At 39.1% G+C, this 16,700-nt stretch overlaps 1 protein-coding gene across 10 annotated transcripts in view; it reads left to right on the plus strand.

Annotated features, from left to right (window-relative positions):
• kmt2ca (lysine (K)-specific methyltransferase 2Ca) overlaps window positions 1-16,700 on the plus strand; it is a 487,395-nt gene that overhangs the window by 241,175 nt on the left and 229,520 nt on the right. For all 10 annotated transcript variants that reach the window (XM_072254064.1, XM_072254065.1, XM_072254063.1 and 7 more), the window contains 4 exons: window positions 5,177-5,339; window positions 6,663-6,834; window positions 8,599-8,713; window positions 13,335-13,510. In XM_072254064.1, coding sequence (XP_072110165.1) covers window positions 5,177-5,339; window positions 6,663-6,834; window positions 8,599-8,713; window positions 13,335-13,510 — 626 coding nt within the window. The remainder of the gene's footprint in view (window positions 1-5,176; window positions 5,340-6,662; window positions 6,835-8,598; window positions 8,714-13,334; window positions 13,511-16,700) is intronic.

Raw genomic sequence — 16,700 nt, forward strand, 5'->3', positions numbered from 1 at the left:
TACCTCAATTCCATTCTATCCCCCTTGGTTCAGTCCCTTCCCATCTCTATCTTCACATGCTCTCGATCTCCTCAACAACTTTTCAGTTCCCTGGCCCTGACCACCTCATTTTCACCATGAATGTCCACTCCCTACACACTTCTATCCAAGAAGGCCATAAAGCTCATCGCCTTCTTTCTTGAGAAAAGACCTGACAAGTTCTTTTCCACCACCACCTTCCTCTGTCTGGCAGAACTGCAGTTGAACTGAACTTAGCCCCAGCAGTTTCTCCTTAGCCTCCTTCCACTTTCTTCGAACTTCAAAGGGTAGCCACAGTCAACTGCATGGACCTCAACTATGCTTGCCTTTTAATTTGCAACGTGGAACATTGCATGTTTCAAGTCTTCCCTGGTAATGCTCCCCAACACTTTTGACGCTACATTGACAACTGCATTGGTGCTGCTTCGTGCACCCATTCTGAGCTTGTCTATTTCATCAACTTTGCCTCCAACTTTGCACCCTGCCCTTAAATTCACTTGGTCCATTTCTGACACCTCTCCTTTCTTGATCTCTATGTCTCTGTCTGTCTACCGATTTCTTTTATAAACCTACCAATTCCCACGGCTATCTTGACGATACCTCTTCCCACTCTGTCTCCTGTAAAAATGCTATTCCCTTTCCTAGTTCTTTCATCTCTGCTGCATCTGTCTTAAGATCAGGCTTTCCATTCCAGGACATCAGAGATGTCTTCCTTCAAAGAACTGGATCCAACCCCCTGCATTTGACGTTGCCCTCACCTGCATTTCCTCTATTTCCTGGACATCTACACTCATAGAAACATAGAAAACATAGAAAAACCTGCAGCACAATACAGGCCCTTCGGCCCACAAAGTTGTGCTGAACATGTCCCTACCTTAGAAGTTACTAGGGTTACCCATAGCCCTCTATTTTTCTAAGCTCCTTGTGCCTATCCAAAAGTCTATTGTATCCGCCTCCATCACCATTGCCGGCAGCCCATTCCACGCGCTCACCATTCTCTGCGTTTTAAAAAAACTTACCCCTGACATCTCCTCTGTACCTACTCCGAAGCACCTTAAACCTGTGCCATCTTGTGGCAGCCATTTCAGCCCTGGGAAAAAGCCTCTGACTATCCACACAATCAATGCCTCTGATCATCTTATACACCTCTATCAGGTCACCTCTCATCCTCCTTTGCTCCAAGGAGAAAAGGCCGAGTTTACTCAACCTGTCTTCATAAGGCATGCACCCCAATCCAGGCAACATCCTTGTAAATCTCCTCTGCACCTTTTCTATGGTTTCCACATCCTTCCTGTAGTGAGGCGACCAGAACTGAGCATACTACTCCAAGTGGGGTCTGGCCAGGGTCCTATATAGCTGCAACATTACCTCTTGGCTCTTAAACTCAATTCCACGATTGATGAAGGCCAATGCACTGTATGCCTTCTTAACCACAGAGTCAACCTGCGCAGCAGCTTTCAGTGTCCTGTGGACTCGGACCCCAAGATCCCTCTGATCCTCCACACTGCCAAGAGTCTTACCATTAATACTATATTCTACCATCATATTTGACCTACCAAAATGAACCACTTCACACTTAGCTGGGTTGAACTCCCATCTGCCACCTCTCAGCCCAGTTTTGCATCCTATTAGTGTCTCACCTCATCTTCCTACTGTCTTAACATGGATAGAGTTCCTCTTGTCCTCACCTACCACCCCATGTGCCTCTGCATCCAACACATCATTTTCTGTAACTTCCGCAATATTCTACGGGATGCCATCACCAAACACATTTTTACCTGTAAGGATTGTGTCTTCCATGATACATTCATACATTCATCACTCGCTGCTAATCTTCCTCACGGTAAGTATTCCTGCAAGCGACAGAAATTGTACACACACCAATTCACTTCTATTCACAGCCCCAAATGTTCCTTACAGTTGAGACAACACTTAACCTGCAAATCTGTTGGGGTTGTCTACTGTATCTGGTGCTCCCAATGCAGCCTCTTATATATTGGTGAGTCCTGATGTAAATTAGGAGTCCACTTTGTTAAGCACCCTTGCTCCATTCCAGTGGCCAACCGTTTTTATTCCTATCCCCATACCCGTTCAGTAAAGTCGGTCCATGGCCGCCTCCTCTTCCCCGATGAGGTCAATTTCAAGGTGGAGGAGTAGCACCTTGTATTCCATCTGGGTAACCTCCAACTGATTGATGGCATGAACATTGATTTCTTCTGGTAATATTTTCCCCTCCCCCTTCCTTCTATTCCCTTGCTCTGGCCTTTTACCTCTCATCACCTATCTCCTCCCCCTAATGCCCTTCCTCCTTCTCTCTCTCCCATGATCTATTCTCCTGTTCTATCAAATTCTGCCTTTTCCACTTATCACCTCTCAGCTTTATTCATCTCTCCTTCCCCAACCATCTTGCTTCACCTGTCACCTTCTAACTTGCACTTAATCCCCTTCTGAGCAGAGAAGTTAAAAGACATTTTCATAGCAGGTTTTTAGTCAACAGATTTGCAGATGCCTGGAACCTACCGCCAATAAGAGTGATGTAAGCAGATATAATAGGAGTATTTAAAATGTAGTTAGACACATTAAAAGGCAGGCAGTCGAGGGATAAAGACAATATGTCATTTATTTTGGCATCACAAACATTGTTAGTGGAAGCGGCTGTACTCTTTTATGTTCCATGAAACTTCTAAAAAAATTCTTACAGGACTTGGCAAACTGGATGGAGGAAGGATTCTCCGAGGAGACGAGATCATAATCTCAGAAAAAGAGTTAGGCAATTTAGGATGCGCTAAGTTTCTTCATGCAAATGGTAGTGAATCTTTTGTACTCCTCTACCTGGGTGAGCTGTGGTGGTGATGTCACCTGGATATTAAGGGAATCAAGGTATGTGGGGACGGATAGAAAATTGACCTTGAGGTAGAAGATCAGCCATGATCTTGAAGAGCCAAAGTTCCTGCTCTTTTTTTTGAATATTTACCACATCCAGCTTGACTGCTGTGAAATTACACAAGTGAATCAGGTAGGATTTTTGGCATCTAAAATTATATATTTTTTTCTGTTTACCAGCTAGTAAATGAACAGAATGTGTTTTGAAAACAGTTTGATAGGCAACAGGTTAGAAGCATGACTGAGTATAGTTTGCCTCAAAGCAGATCATACAGAAAGCAAAATCTGTTTCCTCAGAACAAGCAGATTTTTAATGAAGAATGGAGGAGACATCCGAAAACAGTCAATTTCTACCAATAAGATTAGTCATTTCTCTGTGTAAATAAGTTGTATGTAATCATTGGCTGTATTTTTCTAAAGTTGATCGATCCCTTTTCACTTCAATATAGTTGTCCAGCTAGATTGATAATAAAATAAGTATAATCATCGCCAGTTTAGTTGAAAAAAATATTGTTAATATATGCAGCCTGAAAACAGAATCAAATTGAAGACTTGTTTTTTAATGTTATGCACCTCGGTGGGCTTCTGTTGCTTCTGCTTTCCTTTTTATTACTTTGACAATGATTGTTTTCTGATATTTTTTCTTCTCGTCTTTAATAGCTATTCTTTCATCCCTAAAGCTCCTATTCAATGGAACTGCCTAAATCTCTTGATTTCTTTTTTCAACCATCCTATAAATGCCTTTTAAAGGTTTCTCAGCTTTTATGGCTTTGTGATTTATCTCCTTTGCCCTCTTGTTCAGTGTAGATTATATTCCAGAATCTGTAATGCAGATAATAAATAGCATTGAAATTGTAAATGCGGGTCATGAAGCTAAGTTGGAAGATGCGTACAAAAGGAAATGAGTTTGGTAGCAAGTTAATGTCAGAGAAAATTTAAATTTGAGAGAAAGTAAAAACAACATATTATGGGTTTTAGTATTTGAGAAGTTGTAGAGAGATAGAGTCATAGAACATTACAGCACAGGAACAAGCATTTCAGTCCATCTAGTCCATACTGATTTATTAATCTGCCTAGTCCCATCGACCTACACCCAGACCGTAGCCCTCTGTATCACTCCCACCAATTACATATGCAAATTTCTCAAATGTTGAAATGGAACCTGCATTAACCACTTCTGCTGGCAGCTCGTTCCACACTCTCACCACCCTCTAAGTGAAGAAGCTCCCCCCCACTGAGTCTTTCTTTCTTTTTTTTTGCCATACCACAATCATATTGGGTCTTTGGGTGATTGTACTCTTTTTGATTCCTGTTTTAATGTAAATATAAATTTTGTGTTAAAATCAAGTATGTAGTTTTTAAGAGTCTGGCTCAGAAATGATCATAAATCAAGTAATTTAGTTCACCCATTTTTCAATGTATTTTAAATTCCAAAAGAAAATTGCTTATAAATAAAAAAGTAAAGTGAAGCAGATGTAAAATCTTGCAGAATCTCCAGTATTCACTAATTTGTTTTTTTTTGGAGTGTTAATGCATACAAGCCACTCTTTCCACACATCCAAGGACTGCTATTTGTTGTCAACATCACAATCTCTTACACAAATTCTGTCCAATGAAATTAATAGGGAAACACTTGCTGCATCCAATCTCAATTGTCACGTAGTGTTTGCGCAGATTTCTACCCATAAATGCTGAGAAATTGCCTTAAATTATTATTCACATGGAGACAAATTCAGAACAATCAGCAAAACGATGACAGCAGGCCACAATGCAGGACTTGCATGCTCAGATCCAGAGTCAGATTTATTTATCACATGTACATTGAAACATGCATGAAATGCGTTGTTTACGTTCACAACCCACTCATATAGAAATTATGAATTTACACAGTTACACTGGGAATTGTTGACAAAGTTGCAGGAAGTAATGATATTTCCTTTTTTCCTCCTTCAGTATTGGCCCAGCTGATTGACACATTTATAGAATCACAGTTTCAGATTAAATGGTTAAGGAAATGCTTTTACTGTTTGTTCTCACCTGCTGCCTTTGCCTGTACCTTAGATTGTTGGAGTTTTAAAAAAACCTGATTTTCTAGCTTTGGGTCTGGGTAATTTCAGCTTCATTACTCTGCTGACCTGATTCAGAAACAAATCTTAAAACAATGTAGTTGTGTATGCACATACATCACTCTAATGTGCAATCTAATAGTTATTGCATGGTATTAAATTTGTATTTCAACTTGTTTATTATTTGAGCATCCATATCTTTTTTTCAGCATTGTGCATACTGTAAGCACCTTGGAGCCACCATCAAATGCTCAGAAGTGAATTGCAATCAGTTGTACCACTACCCATGTGCAGCTGGAGCTGGTACTTTTCAGGACTTTAGAACACTGACTCTGCTCTGTCCAGAACACATTGATCAAGCTCCTGAAAGATGTGAGTGCCACCAAATTCTACGTCCTCTTTCAGTGTGCTGTTTTCCAAACAAGGAATGTACTTGAAATACTTCTTTAAGTATTATCTATTAGTGTAATGAAAATTGTGCACTTTGACAAGTTTGTATTTAATGATTTGGATGAATTCTGTGCCAAGGACAGATGCAATAGGAAAATTAGGGTGTATCTGGGAGATGGGCAGTCATTCCTTTTTCTGAATGTCTTGTCTTTAGATATTTGCTAAATGTAGTAATTCATCCACAACAGAGTGGACGTAATTTAATGTTTCTGAACACAGTTCTGTCACCACTTGGGAGTATGTGAATGGGAACAAAAAAATTAGAGCATTTTGGCATGGTAACTTATTTATGTTTAACATTGCTGCCACGTTTAATAATTCAGTTTAAATGATGGTGGTGGTGGGGGGGGGGTACTATTATCCTATTAATTGCTCTGTCAAGGTTGATAACCTAAAATTAATTTTGTAGGCCTTCAAGAGCTTCTTCAGTATACCGTCAGATGAGTATTTATTGGATTGTAGCAGTGGTTCAATAGGTAAACTTCCTACACCGCAGGTCAAGATTATGAATTCATGTCCCATTTAAAGCTGGAGTGAGAAAGTCTGGGCTGAAACTCCAGAGCTGTATCATTTAGGAAAAGTAAATCCGTGCTGGGAGTAAGAAAGGAGATTGCAGATGAGGACTTGCAGAGTTAACTTTAATAATCAGCCATGATCTTATTAAATAAGAGTGAGCTCAAAGTACACATGTTCTTCTTTTGCTCTGATTTATTATTCTTACAGCAGCATCCTCACAGGCATTTATCAAAACTTCATTCAGATTTAATACCCCAAACTCCCAAGAAGTATTAGTGGATCAGGTAATAGGCATAGAAACCTATATGATAATCATTTCTGGTCAGATATTTCTGAATGGGAAATGATGAAGTTATGCAGCATCTCATGTATGCAGTTTAAGTTTCCCTGATGCAAATGCATCTAAGAAAAATGTAGTTTATTTTACCTCCAGATTATTTTTCCAGGGCTCTTGGAAACCAGTATTTAAGTTGACCGATCTTTGTTAGTTTAATGACAAAGATCTGTCAACCAAGGTTGAAAGTGCCAGCTTCTGGTTTGACTTTCTAAGGGAGAAATTTGTCAGATGTTGAGTTCTGACCGTGTTGCTTCAATTAGAAGGATTTCAAACAAAATCATGAAAGTCCTTATCTGCGGGGGTAGACCATAACCTGTGACTGTCAAGTTATTACAATCCATTTTGTCTTTAAATAGCACTTGAATAATCTTCGCTAATTTTTATTCCTACAGCCAAGGAAGAATCAAACTGTGCTGTGTGTGATAGCCCAGGGGAACTTCTAGATCAGCTTTTCTGCACTAGCTGTGGACAGCATTACCATGGAGCGTGCCTAGACATTGCTGTGACCCCTTTGAAACGGGCTGGGTGGCAATGCCCAGAGTGCAAAATCTGCCAGACCTGCAGGTAAATTCTGTGTTTGAGACTTCACTTTTACGCAGTGCAAAGTTTTTGGGAATAAAATGGTAGTACTACTTTAGTGCAACATAAATCATGTTAAAAATTATGTAATTATGGTAATTGAAATATATCTTGGAACAAGGGAGCCAGCCAGTCTGTTTCAGATAAGGTACTCTTAATATAGTGAAATGCAAGGAATTTCTTTTAAAGCCTTGCATGAAAAAAATAATCTTACTGGCATCCTTATTTTTAATGCTTTAGTGAAATATGTTATATTTCTTTTGCATTATAAAATTAAGTTTACTTAAACCTTCATTAAGCCATCAATATTGAATATAAATATTTGAGATCCCAATCTTGTACAATAACCTTTCACCTGGCACCTTGTTGGATGCCTTTTGGAAATATAAATCCCTCCATCTAGTTGTTTTCCCCCATATCCACCCTCAAATAATTTCAATACGTTTGTAAGAAGGCACTTCCCTTTCATAAAACTATGTGGTCTCTGATTGGTTACCTTATGTATTTCTAGAAGTTCATCTGTTGTCTCCCGAATTATGGATTTCAGCACTTTGCTGACTGTTCTATAGATTCCTTCTCTTTTTTTTTCCTTTTTTGAATTGTGGCTTTACATTTTCAGTGTCCAATCAATGTATCAACTGTGCCTACAGACACCTCCTTAAGATCCTAGGATTTAGACTTTCAGGACTTTAGAACTTATCAGCCTTTAACTCTACATATTTGCATAATTAATTTTTCTCTAGTCATGAATATGGTTCAGAGTTCCTTCTGGCCTATATGTTACTCTTTGATTATCTATTATTTTGATGGATTCTGCTGTGACGAACAATCCAAATTTGAGGTCTGCCATTTCTCTATTACCCCTTCATTAAAGCTTAGGTGCAGTGATTTGTTTATATATGCATGGTTGTTTTCACTGAAGAGTACTTGTCTTGGCGTTCAAATGAAAATCATTAATATTGCTCTGACTTTGATTTATTCAATTGTAGAATTGTATATTTGTGATAGCTTTTAAATAAAGGCATGAGTCCAAGGTATTAGGGTTAATGTCTTGTAATGTCTTGTTAATTTCAGGTATTTAAAAATTTCGCATGCAGTATTGATACTTGTGTAGCTTATTACAGGGTAGCAAAGAGAACAGCATGGAAGGAGGCCATTGACCGACTTAGATCATGCTGCCTTTAGGGAAGAACAAATTCAGCTGGTCTCTCCTCATCCTCCCCAGCCCCTCACAATCTCTAAATCTTTGTTATAGTTCTGCAAATTTTTTATATTGAAAATTAAATACACATCAGTTCTTTGGTTGCAAAATACTTCTCATATTTGCTGATACTAGCAACACAAAGGCCAAGCAGCTTGTGAGATAGTATTGGGTGTTAGAAAGAAGCCATTGGCCAATCTAGATCATGCTGGGTCTAGGCAAGGACAAATCCAGCTGGTCTCTCCTTATCTCCCCCGCCCCCCAACAATCTCACAAATGGATGGCAAATGTAGATCCAGTTCCAGTTCTAGTTGTAATTATGAGTACAATCTTTTTAAGAAACTCATATGAAACTTAAAGAAATTTGCAGATCTTGAAACTGCAAACAGTATTAGAGTGCGCAGTGAATATTCAGAACATTTGGTTTGGCCTGCATCATCGCTTGTATGGTTTTAAAGACCACACACAGCTTGCTGCAAATCTTAATGAAAGAAACCTCTGATTTTACAAAATAAATTATTTAATTTTATCATTTTATATCCTTTCAGATGTCCAGGTGATGACAGCAAAATGTTGGTTTGTGACATATGTGACAAAGGCTATCATACATTTTGTCTCCAACCGGCAATGGAGTCGATACCAACAAATGGCTGGAGGTGTAAAGTGAGTGATAATTTCAACCTGTTAACATTTCTCTTCCAGTTGGTTTTTTAACATTACAGCTAACATGAAATTTGATTTTTGCATACTTCAGAATATCATAGTAATTTCTACATTCTTACATAAGGGAATCTCTTCCTACAGTCATCTATCTCTTTTACAGTCAAAATGATGGTGTTTGACTGTGCCCCATTGTATATTGATCTTATCCCACTCATGGGATGAATTTTAGTAACCCTATCCTCTCCCCTCCACCTTGTATCTGCAGGAAACCATTTATTATAGAATGGGAAACTAGTATCTTAAATATTAGCAATATTCAACCATTAACATTGGTCTTAACCATCAGCAATGTTTGAAAGCCACCTAGGTAAGTACAAGGATAGAGGTCATGGAGGTTTATGGGCCAAGAGTGGGCAGATGGAACTAGCTCGCTGGGCAACACAGTTGGCATCACACACAAAATGCTGGACGAACTCCACAGGCCAGGCAGCATGTATGGAAAAAGTACAGTTGACATTTTGGGTTGAGACCTTTCAACAGGAAGGATCCTGAATGTAACCTGACATTCTCGGCCCGAAATGGTGACTACTTTTTTCCATAGATGCTGTCTGGCCAGCTGAGTTCCTCCAGCATTTTGTGTGTGTTGCTTGGATTTCCAGCATCTGCAGACTTTCTCTTGTTTGTGATTGGAACACAGTTGGCATGGGCTAGTTTGGCTTGAGGGACCTGCTTCAGTGCTCTGTAATTCTGATTTTAAGTACACTGCTGCTGACCATGAGCTGAACCAACTGAAGGTAGCGTCGTCCTTGTTAAAAGTGTATAAATTGAGTTCTTGAAGTGAATCTGAAGCCTGAACCAGGAGGAACAGTCTCTTGCAGATGAGTTTCCAGATGTCATAAAAATTGGTAATGTTACTGATAATGATGAAAGGTGGTCTTAAGCTACAGGAAGATATTGATGGTAAATGAAGAGATAATAATGACAGGTGGAATTTAATCCTGTGATGATATAAGAGGAAGATTTAAGGTAAGGAATAGGATGTTAGAGATGATCTGAGATAAGTCTGTTTTGCTAATCCAGAGGGTGGTTCAAATGTAGACTGCACTGGCAGAGAGGTCAAAGATTTTCATGACATTTACTACATATTCAGACAGGGCATGCAAGGTTCTAGACCAAGTACTGGATAAAGGGTGTATATTGATGCTAACTTGATAGTGTGGATATTGTGAACTCAAGAACCTATCTTTGTGCTGTATAACTCTTTTTACATCAGCTGCAAATGTCAGGTTATATACAGGACTGTAAAAGCCTCAAGAAAGGTTGTTTCTTAAACAAAAATGTTCATTTCCATGTGAACTTGGAGATGCAGGACTGCTTTTCTCACTCCAACCACCATCACCTCAGATTCCTCCAACTTTTTTAATGTCTATATTCTCTTGTCTTAATTTTCCTCTATCTAAAGATATTCAGGTGTTGATGGCCTTCAGCTGGCCTTCAACAGCAGTCACCTGCGTTTGAATTTTACAGCCTGGGTGTTGCCAATGACATGCTGTTTATTTTGATAGCAAATTTGGCCATCTGCATTCAAACTAGGCTCAGTTTATAAAAATCAGCTGGAGCTTCTTTGCTGCTGCAATTTGATGGTAACTTGTTAGCATTTTTTTTCCAACCCATGAATAACCTTCTTTGTATGACTTCATTATTCCTATGTGGCTTTGTTTATTATTTTCACCTCTTCTGAGGTTCAGTATTCTCAAATCAATGGAAAATTAAATACTTACTCTATAAAAGTGCGAACGCTGTCAAATAATGCTTAATGATGAATGATGATGTTTGGGGCAATAAAGGGCATTTCCTGCTTGTATTCAGTTTTTGAGATTTCCTTTGCCTTTTTCCTCCCTCCCACCTCACTTCTCTTCTGTTGACTGAGATTTATTTAGGTAAGGCACATGAGCTCAGCCTAGGTTAGTGCATGGAACTACAATGCTTTGGCCGTTGCAGAGGTTTGGTAGAGAGAAGGTGAGGACTAGCAGCTCAACATTCCAAGGTTTAGATGTTTACTGCATGGTAGCAAGAGAGTTGACAGGTGGGGAGCTGCATTACTAATCAGGGAGAATGAGGAGTCTTCACAACAGATTTATGAAGCAATTTTTTACATGGAGATATAGGTGCCTTTGTTGCACTGCCATGGGAGATGGTGGATGCAGATATGGTAGGAACATTTAGGTAGCATTTAGACATGCACTTGAACAGGTAGGGGCAAGAAGGGTATAGATCATGTTCAGGCAGGTTGGATTACATAAAGTGAAGTCATAGTTAGCCTAAACATGGTGGGCTGAAGGGCTAGTTCCTGTACAGTACTGTTCAATATTCTATGTATTAAAGGTGTAATAATTCAAATTCAATACCAGACAATTGTCTGGAGTTTGAGCTTAGCCATGTTATTATTGAAGTTCATGCATGAAAATGTGTTACTTATGAAGATTAACAATGAAGAAGATGTGAATGATCAAAAATGTGCCATCAGACTTTTTCATAGGAAGCAATTTATTCAAGTAAAGCAGGAAAGACTGAGAAATTTTGCAGAAATATATGTGGTGGTCTCAATTTATTCATTTGACATCAAAACTGTTTAAACTTGGCCTCTTCCTTGTGATTTGAAAATACAGTTTTAAGTTTGGATTCCTTTTGATCCTATTTGTTTATCTTGCTGCCTGCAATTGCTTTTTGGCTTTTAGTTTTTCCGAAGGTGTGACTTGTAGTTTATATTAATGGCAAAGGTAATTAATCCCTCCACTGATATTTCTGTATTCTTTAAGGCAAAAACAGGTGGCGCCCATTTAATTATATTTAATGGTCATTTAGCCAAGAATGCTGACCGTATTAGGAATTATTGGTTTGAAGTCATTTCTCCACTATTGCAATTAGACTAATTTAACAAACCTTACAATGACACTTTATTAGCCTCTTAAAAATTAAGCACCACGGGAAATTACAGCTTTCAAAACACTGGATTCTTTCTCTTGCTGTAAGGTGTATGTAATCAGAACAGAGAAGCAACAAAAGAGAGAATTTTGCTTGGTTTGTAGAATATTTTAAATTGTTTCCTGCATTAGATCTTGGGTGTTGAAATCTTAAGACGTGCTAATATTGTATGCTGTAGGTATACCTTTAGTCTGAACTGGCCTTCCTTTCATGTCTCCTGCTCGTGTCTCTGTCAGTGTTATTTTTTCCTCCAATTTTCAGGTACAATGCTTCAGTAATAGTTTTTGGCATATGCTGCAAACACAGGAGCACCTGTCAATCACTGCAGCATCACACCAGCGAGCCTTGTCCCCAGAAGCAATGTGAGTTTGTGCCTGCAGTTCCCCATATAGCCCTCTGAAATGTGCCTCCTGACAGCCATAGGTCTGAAGCATGCTGTACAAGTAAAGCTTTATTGAGTTAGCAGTATGACTTGGGTTTAAGTCTGCATCACATAATTGGTTATGATTTGGTAAATTCATGCTAAGTGTCAGTCTGACCCATAACTGTCAACGTATGACTGATATGAAAATATACTTCGATGCAGTGGACATATGAAGGAAGAACAGGGAAGTGGTACATTTGTGAAATTGGAGAGTCAGAACCATAGCCTGTACCTTGACACTGAGCATTTGATGCCTGGATTGGGTTTTAAAGAAAGACATCAATTTTTAGCACTGATTATATGAGTACAAATATTCACATTGCCATCCTACAGAAAAAATAAAATTGCATGAAATTGTTCATTAGTCATCAAATCTTCAAGCTTTGCACCTGATTTAGTAATGAACTGCACCTAGCACAGCAAGTGGTACCCATCACATTCATTGGACCAATACTGACTTCCCAGTAGGTTGCAATGATCTAAGACTAGATCTCAGAAGGGATCTTCAGGATGAGATGGAAAGACCAAAATGTGTTTCTTCATTGCATGTTCTCTTTACTTCCATTATTGTCCAGATTTTATGCAACCTCTGGACTTCAATCCAGTTTAGGTTCTAAAGTTGCAAACTAGCTCCTAGACAAACCTCGTTCCCAACTATTTCTCACAATGGCTTTGGTAATTGCCCACTATGAAGACTTGATTTGCCTATCTTGACATTCCTCAGATTTTTTATCTAACAGTACCACCTCAAATGTAACGTGGGAATGAATATCTGAATCTTTTCTGTTCACAAGACAGCAGATTTACCATAGGGAGTTATGTGGATGACGATGGTATAAGTGAACATGCTGCTATAGCCTGATTTCTGTGCACGTGAGAATTCATCATAAATGTTTCTTACCAAAAAAATGCTTGAAAATATAAGTCGGCCTTCTGAGGTTGCATATCTCAACATACACAGTGGCAGAAATCACTATAAGAAATACAATGGATTAGGCAGCATCTGTAAAGAAAAATAATGTCTCTACTCTTTGCAGACGCTGACTGCTTTGTTTACTTATAATTTGCCGTTTTTGTTTCAGATTTCTAGTTTTTCTATTTTGTTTCATTATTTATAAACCACCCTGTGAGATTGGGCCACTTTGAGGTTATCTGTATTTTCTGTTGCATTTCCCTGGTGTAAAATGTTTAATGTCCACCATTTTACATTAGAATTGCAGGGTATGTGTTGACTGTGGCACACGGACCAGCTCTCATTGGCACCACAACTGTTCACTTTGTGCTAGTTGTTATCAGCAACAAGACCACAGCTTCTACTGTCCACTCTGTGGCAAAATCTGCCATCAAGACCCCCAAAAGGATGCATTGCATTGTCAGATATGCAAAAGGTAAGATTATTTACAGCTTCAAAAATTGGCCCACAGCACAAGTAAAGCTTTGATTATTTCTATTCCCTTCTTAAGTACCTGGAATACTTAATCAATCAGTATTGAAAATTTACTGGCAAGCTAGTAATTCTAAATGGACGTGTTTTGTATTTCATATTTATTCTAGAATAGCACAGCCCTTTATTGCAGGGTGAGATGCTACAGTATGTCTTAGTCATAGTCATACTTTATTGATCCCGAGGGAAATTGGTTTTTGTTACAGTTGCGCCATAAATAAATAGTATTAAAACCCAATATGTAAATTATGCCAGGAAATAAGTCCAGGACCAGCCTATTGGCTCAGGGTGTCTGACCCTCCAAGGGAGGAGTTGTAAAGTTTGATGGCCACAGGCAGGAATGACTTCCTATGACGCTCAGTGTTTCATCTCAGTGGAATGAGTCTCTGGCTGAATGTACTCCTGTGCCCAATCAGTACATTATGTAGTGGATGGGAGACATTGTCCAAGATGGCATGCAACTTGGACAGCATCCTCTTTTCAGACACCACCGTCAGAGAGTCCGGTTCCATCCCCACAACATCACTGGCCTTACGAATGAGTTTGTTGATCCTCTTGGTGTCTGCTATCCTCAGCCTGCTCCCCCAGCACACAACAGGTGGGGGTGCTCAGAAAGTACCTTAATCTTGGCACAAAGTTATATTTGACAATTTTGTGACAGCTCAGGTTTTCTAAATTTGTTAATTAGATTCTGGTCCATTACCTGTATTAAGAGGAAGGATGAAGTACATTTTTTTTAAACCTGGGAAGGCAGAAATTAAATATTGTTCTCTAAAATATTTTTCTCCCCCCCAAATATCTGCCTTATGCTTTAATGCACCAATGTCATATTGTTTCAGGCCTAAATTGCATAGTTAAATGGAGTTTATTCTTTTGCTATCCAGAAACATCAACCATGAAAACTTCACTCTGTTGGGCCGGCTGGTGGCGCAATGACATCAGCACCGGACTCTGGAACGGAGGTTCCTGGTTTCGAACCCATGTCAGATCCGCTCCCGAGTACGCTTTCCATCAGTGCCGGGTTGAGTGTTGAGATCGCAACTCGAACTCGTAAAATAAGGGGGAAAAATACTGCAAAATGTCTGTGAGGAGTGGCACACCACACAGTCTCTCTCTTGCTCCACGCCTTGTAAAGGCATGAAAAAGTCATCGTCCCGCCAATATTGCGCACGCACGGACACACACGCCAAAAAAAAAGGAAACTTCACTCTGTTAAACCAATTACAGAAATGTTCTGATTAACCCACAGATAACTTACCACCTGATAATGTGCACATTACGCTACACTCTAGTTCAAACACGACCTTTTTTTGTGTTGTATCAGAAAAGTATCTGGCAGTCCTCCATTTCTGACTTGCAGGGTCTGTGCTCACTTGGGTATTTTTGTTTTCTCTTTCTCCATTCACTTGATTTTCTCTTTCCTGTAGAGCATGTGTTTTCTTTGCAAGTAACCATTTCTGCATTGTAAATGAGTTGCCTTGCCCACTATATAGAAATACCTGCTGTCTGGATCCATAAAGGCAGATGTCATGCTTTTATTGGTTTGTTGAACCATGATTAATGTCTCTGCTCTTTGGAAATTCCAGTAATGAAGATATACTAGAACGATTAACATTGAACTAATAGGATGGGGATATCTTGATTGGTGATTAGCCATTAATTCTTCATGAGCATATTATGCTCCTGGGGGTCCTCAGAGCTATGATGCCATGATGTTAGGAGAACGTTCTCGTCATTAGAACTGAGCATTGTCTCGGCATAACTCACTGAAATACCAGGCAATTAAGGTTTTATTCCATTTGGAAAGGGGTCTAATTCTGTCATTTGACAACAGGTATTTCACCTCGTTATTGAACAGTTTTCAACAGCACTGGATGCATTTGGTGATCAGCAAGTGAAGAGTATTTGAGGGATGTTCTTGCCTTTCCTGAAGGGATTATTTCATCATAAGGAAGGAAAACTCAAATTATTCGGCCACATCTACTATTTTTTGGATCTGCATCATACTTAATTTGATCATTTATCATGAACATTCATTTGATAACGTGGCCTTGGAAACTGATTGTGGTTGTATGATAGTCGTTAGCTTGGAAAATGTAAATTGGGAAGGAGTTATATTCCTTCTTTTCACTCTCCAAAAAGATAATATATTAAGTGCTATTTTCAGGTTATAATTCATTAAGTGATATAATAGCCAAAGTTCTGATATATATGATATATCAGAGTTCTATATATATGATATATAGCCAGAGTTCTGCCAGTACTGTTGATGTCTAAAGTAAACCAAAATAATGCTTTTGTTTTTCTTGATTCTAGTTGAAGTTTCTTGTTAATGATGTGATTAAAGCACACCAGTTATCAGCATTTTAACAAAGTATGCATTAAAAGTCTGTTAATGTTCTTCATTTGTAACAGACTGTTGAGCAATGAATTTATGACTCGTCGTTTAGGATTGGAATTGATTAGAAATTCACAGCTAACTACACTGATGTAAATGTGCCAGCTTGTTTTTCTTTGGAATATCTTGAATAATCCTTTCCTTGCCTATACCTTTCATTTTATTGAAGTTTCTTCCCTAGTTATTCCCTGCCCCACTCCTTTCCTTGGAATGGTTTGAACCTATGCAGAGAGCGTTCTGCGATGCCGTATAATGAAAGACGTAAACAAAACATATGTGGCTCAACATTGAAAGATGGCAGAATGGTTGACAGGGAAGTGTGAGAATGAAGCTTTCCTGATGTGTATGGTGTGGCCACATGGACACACCCAATAAAATTGATGAGAAGGGAAACAGAAATCCTTGCTGTTTCCTGCTTGTAAGCTAACGGATTTTAGGGTCCGGCTGAAGGGTCTCGACCCTAAAACATCAACTGTTCTTGTTTCCATAGATGCTACCTGGCCTGCTGAGTTCCTCCAGTATTTTGTGAGTTTTTAGAGTAATTGTAATGCTGTTCTCATGCACCATCTGAGAGTTTATCCAGAAGAGCGGTTCAGGGGCTGAATCTTCAGCTATTATCATTCACCTGCCACAGCAAGGGCATAGATTCACTGTTGTAACCACTATTCCCGCTAAGTTGCATGGGTGCGCAATCCTGCAGTAACTGAAATGTTCCCGTGCACGGCGCTTTGTTGCT

Source organism: Mobula birostris, chromosome 3 (genome assembly GCF_030028105.1).
Source record: "Mobula birostris isolate sMobBir1 chromosome 3, sMobBir1.hap1, whole genome shotgun sequence".
NCBI lineage: Eukaryota > Metazoa > Chordata > Chondrichthyes > Myliobatiformes > Myliobatidae > Mobula > Mobula birostris.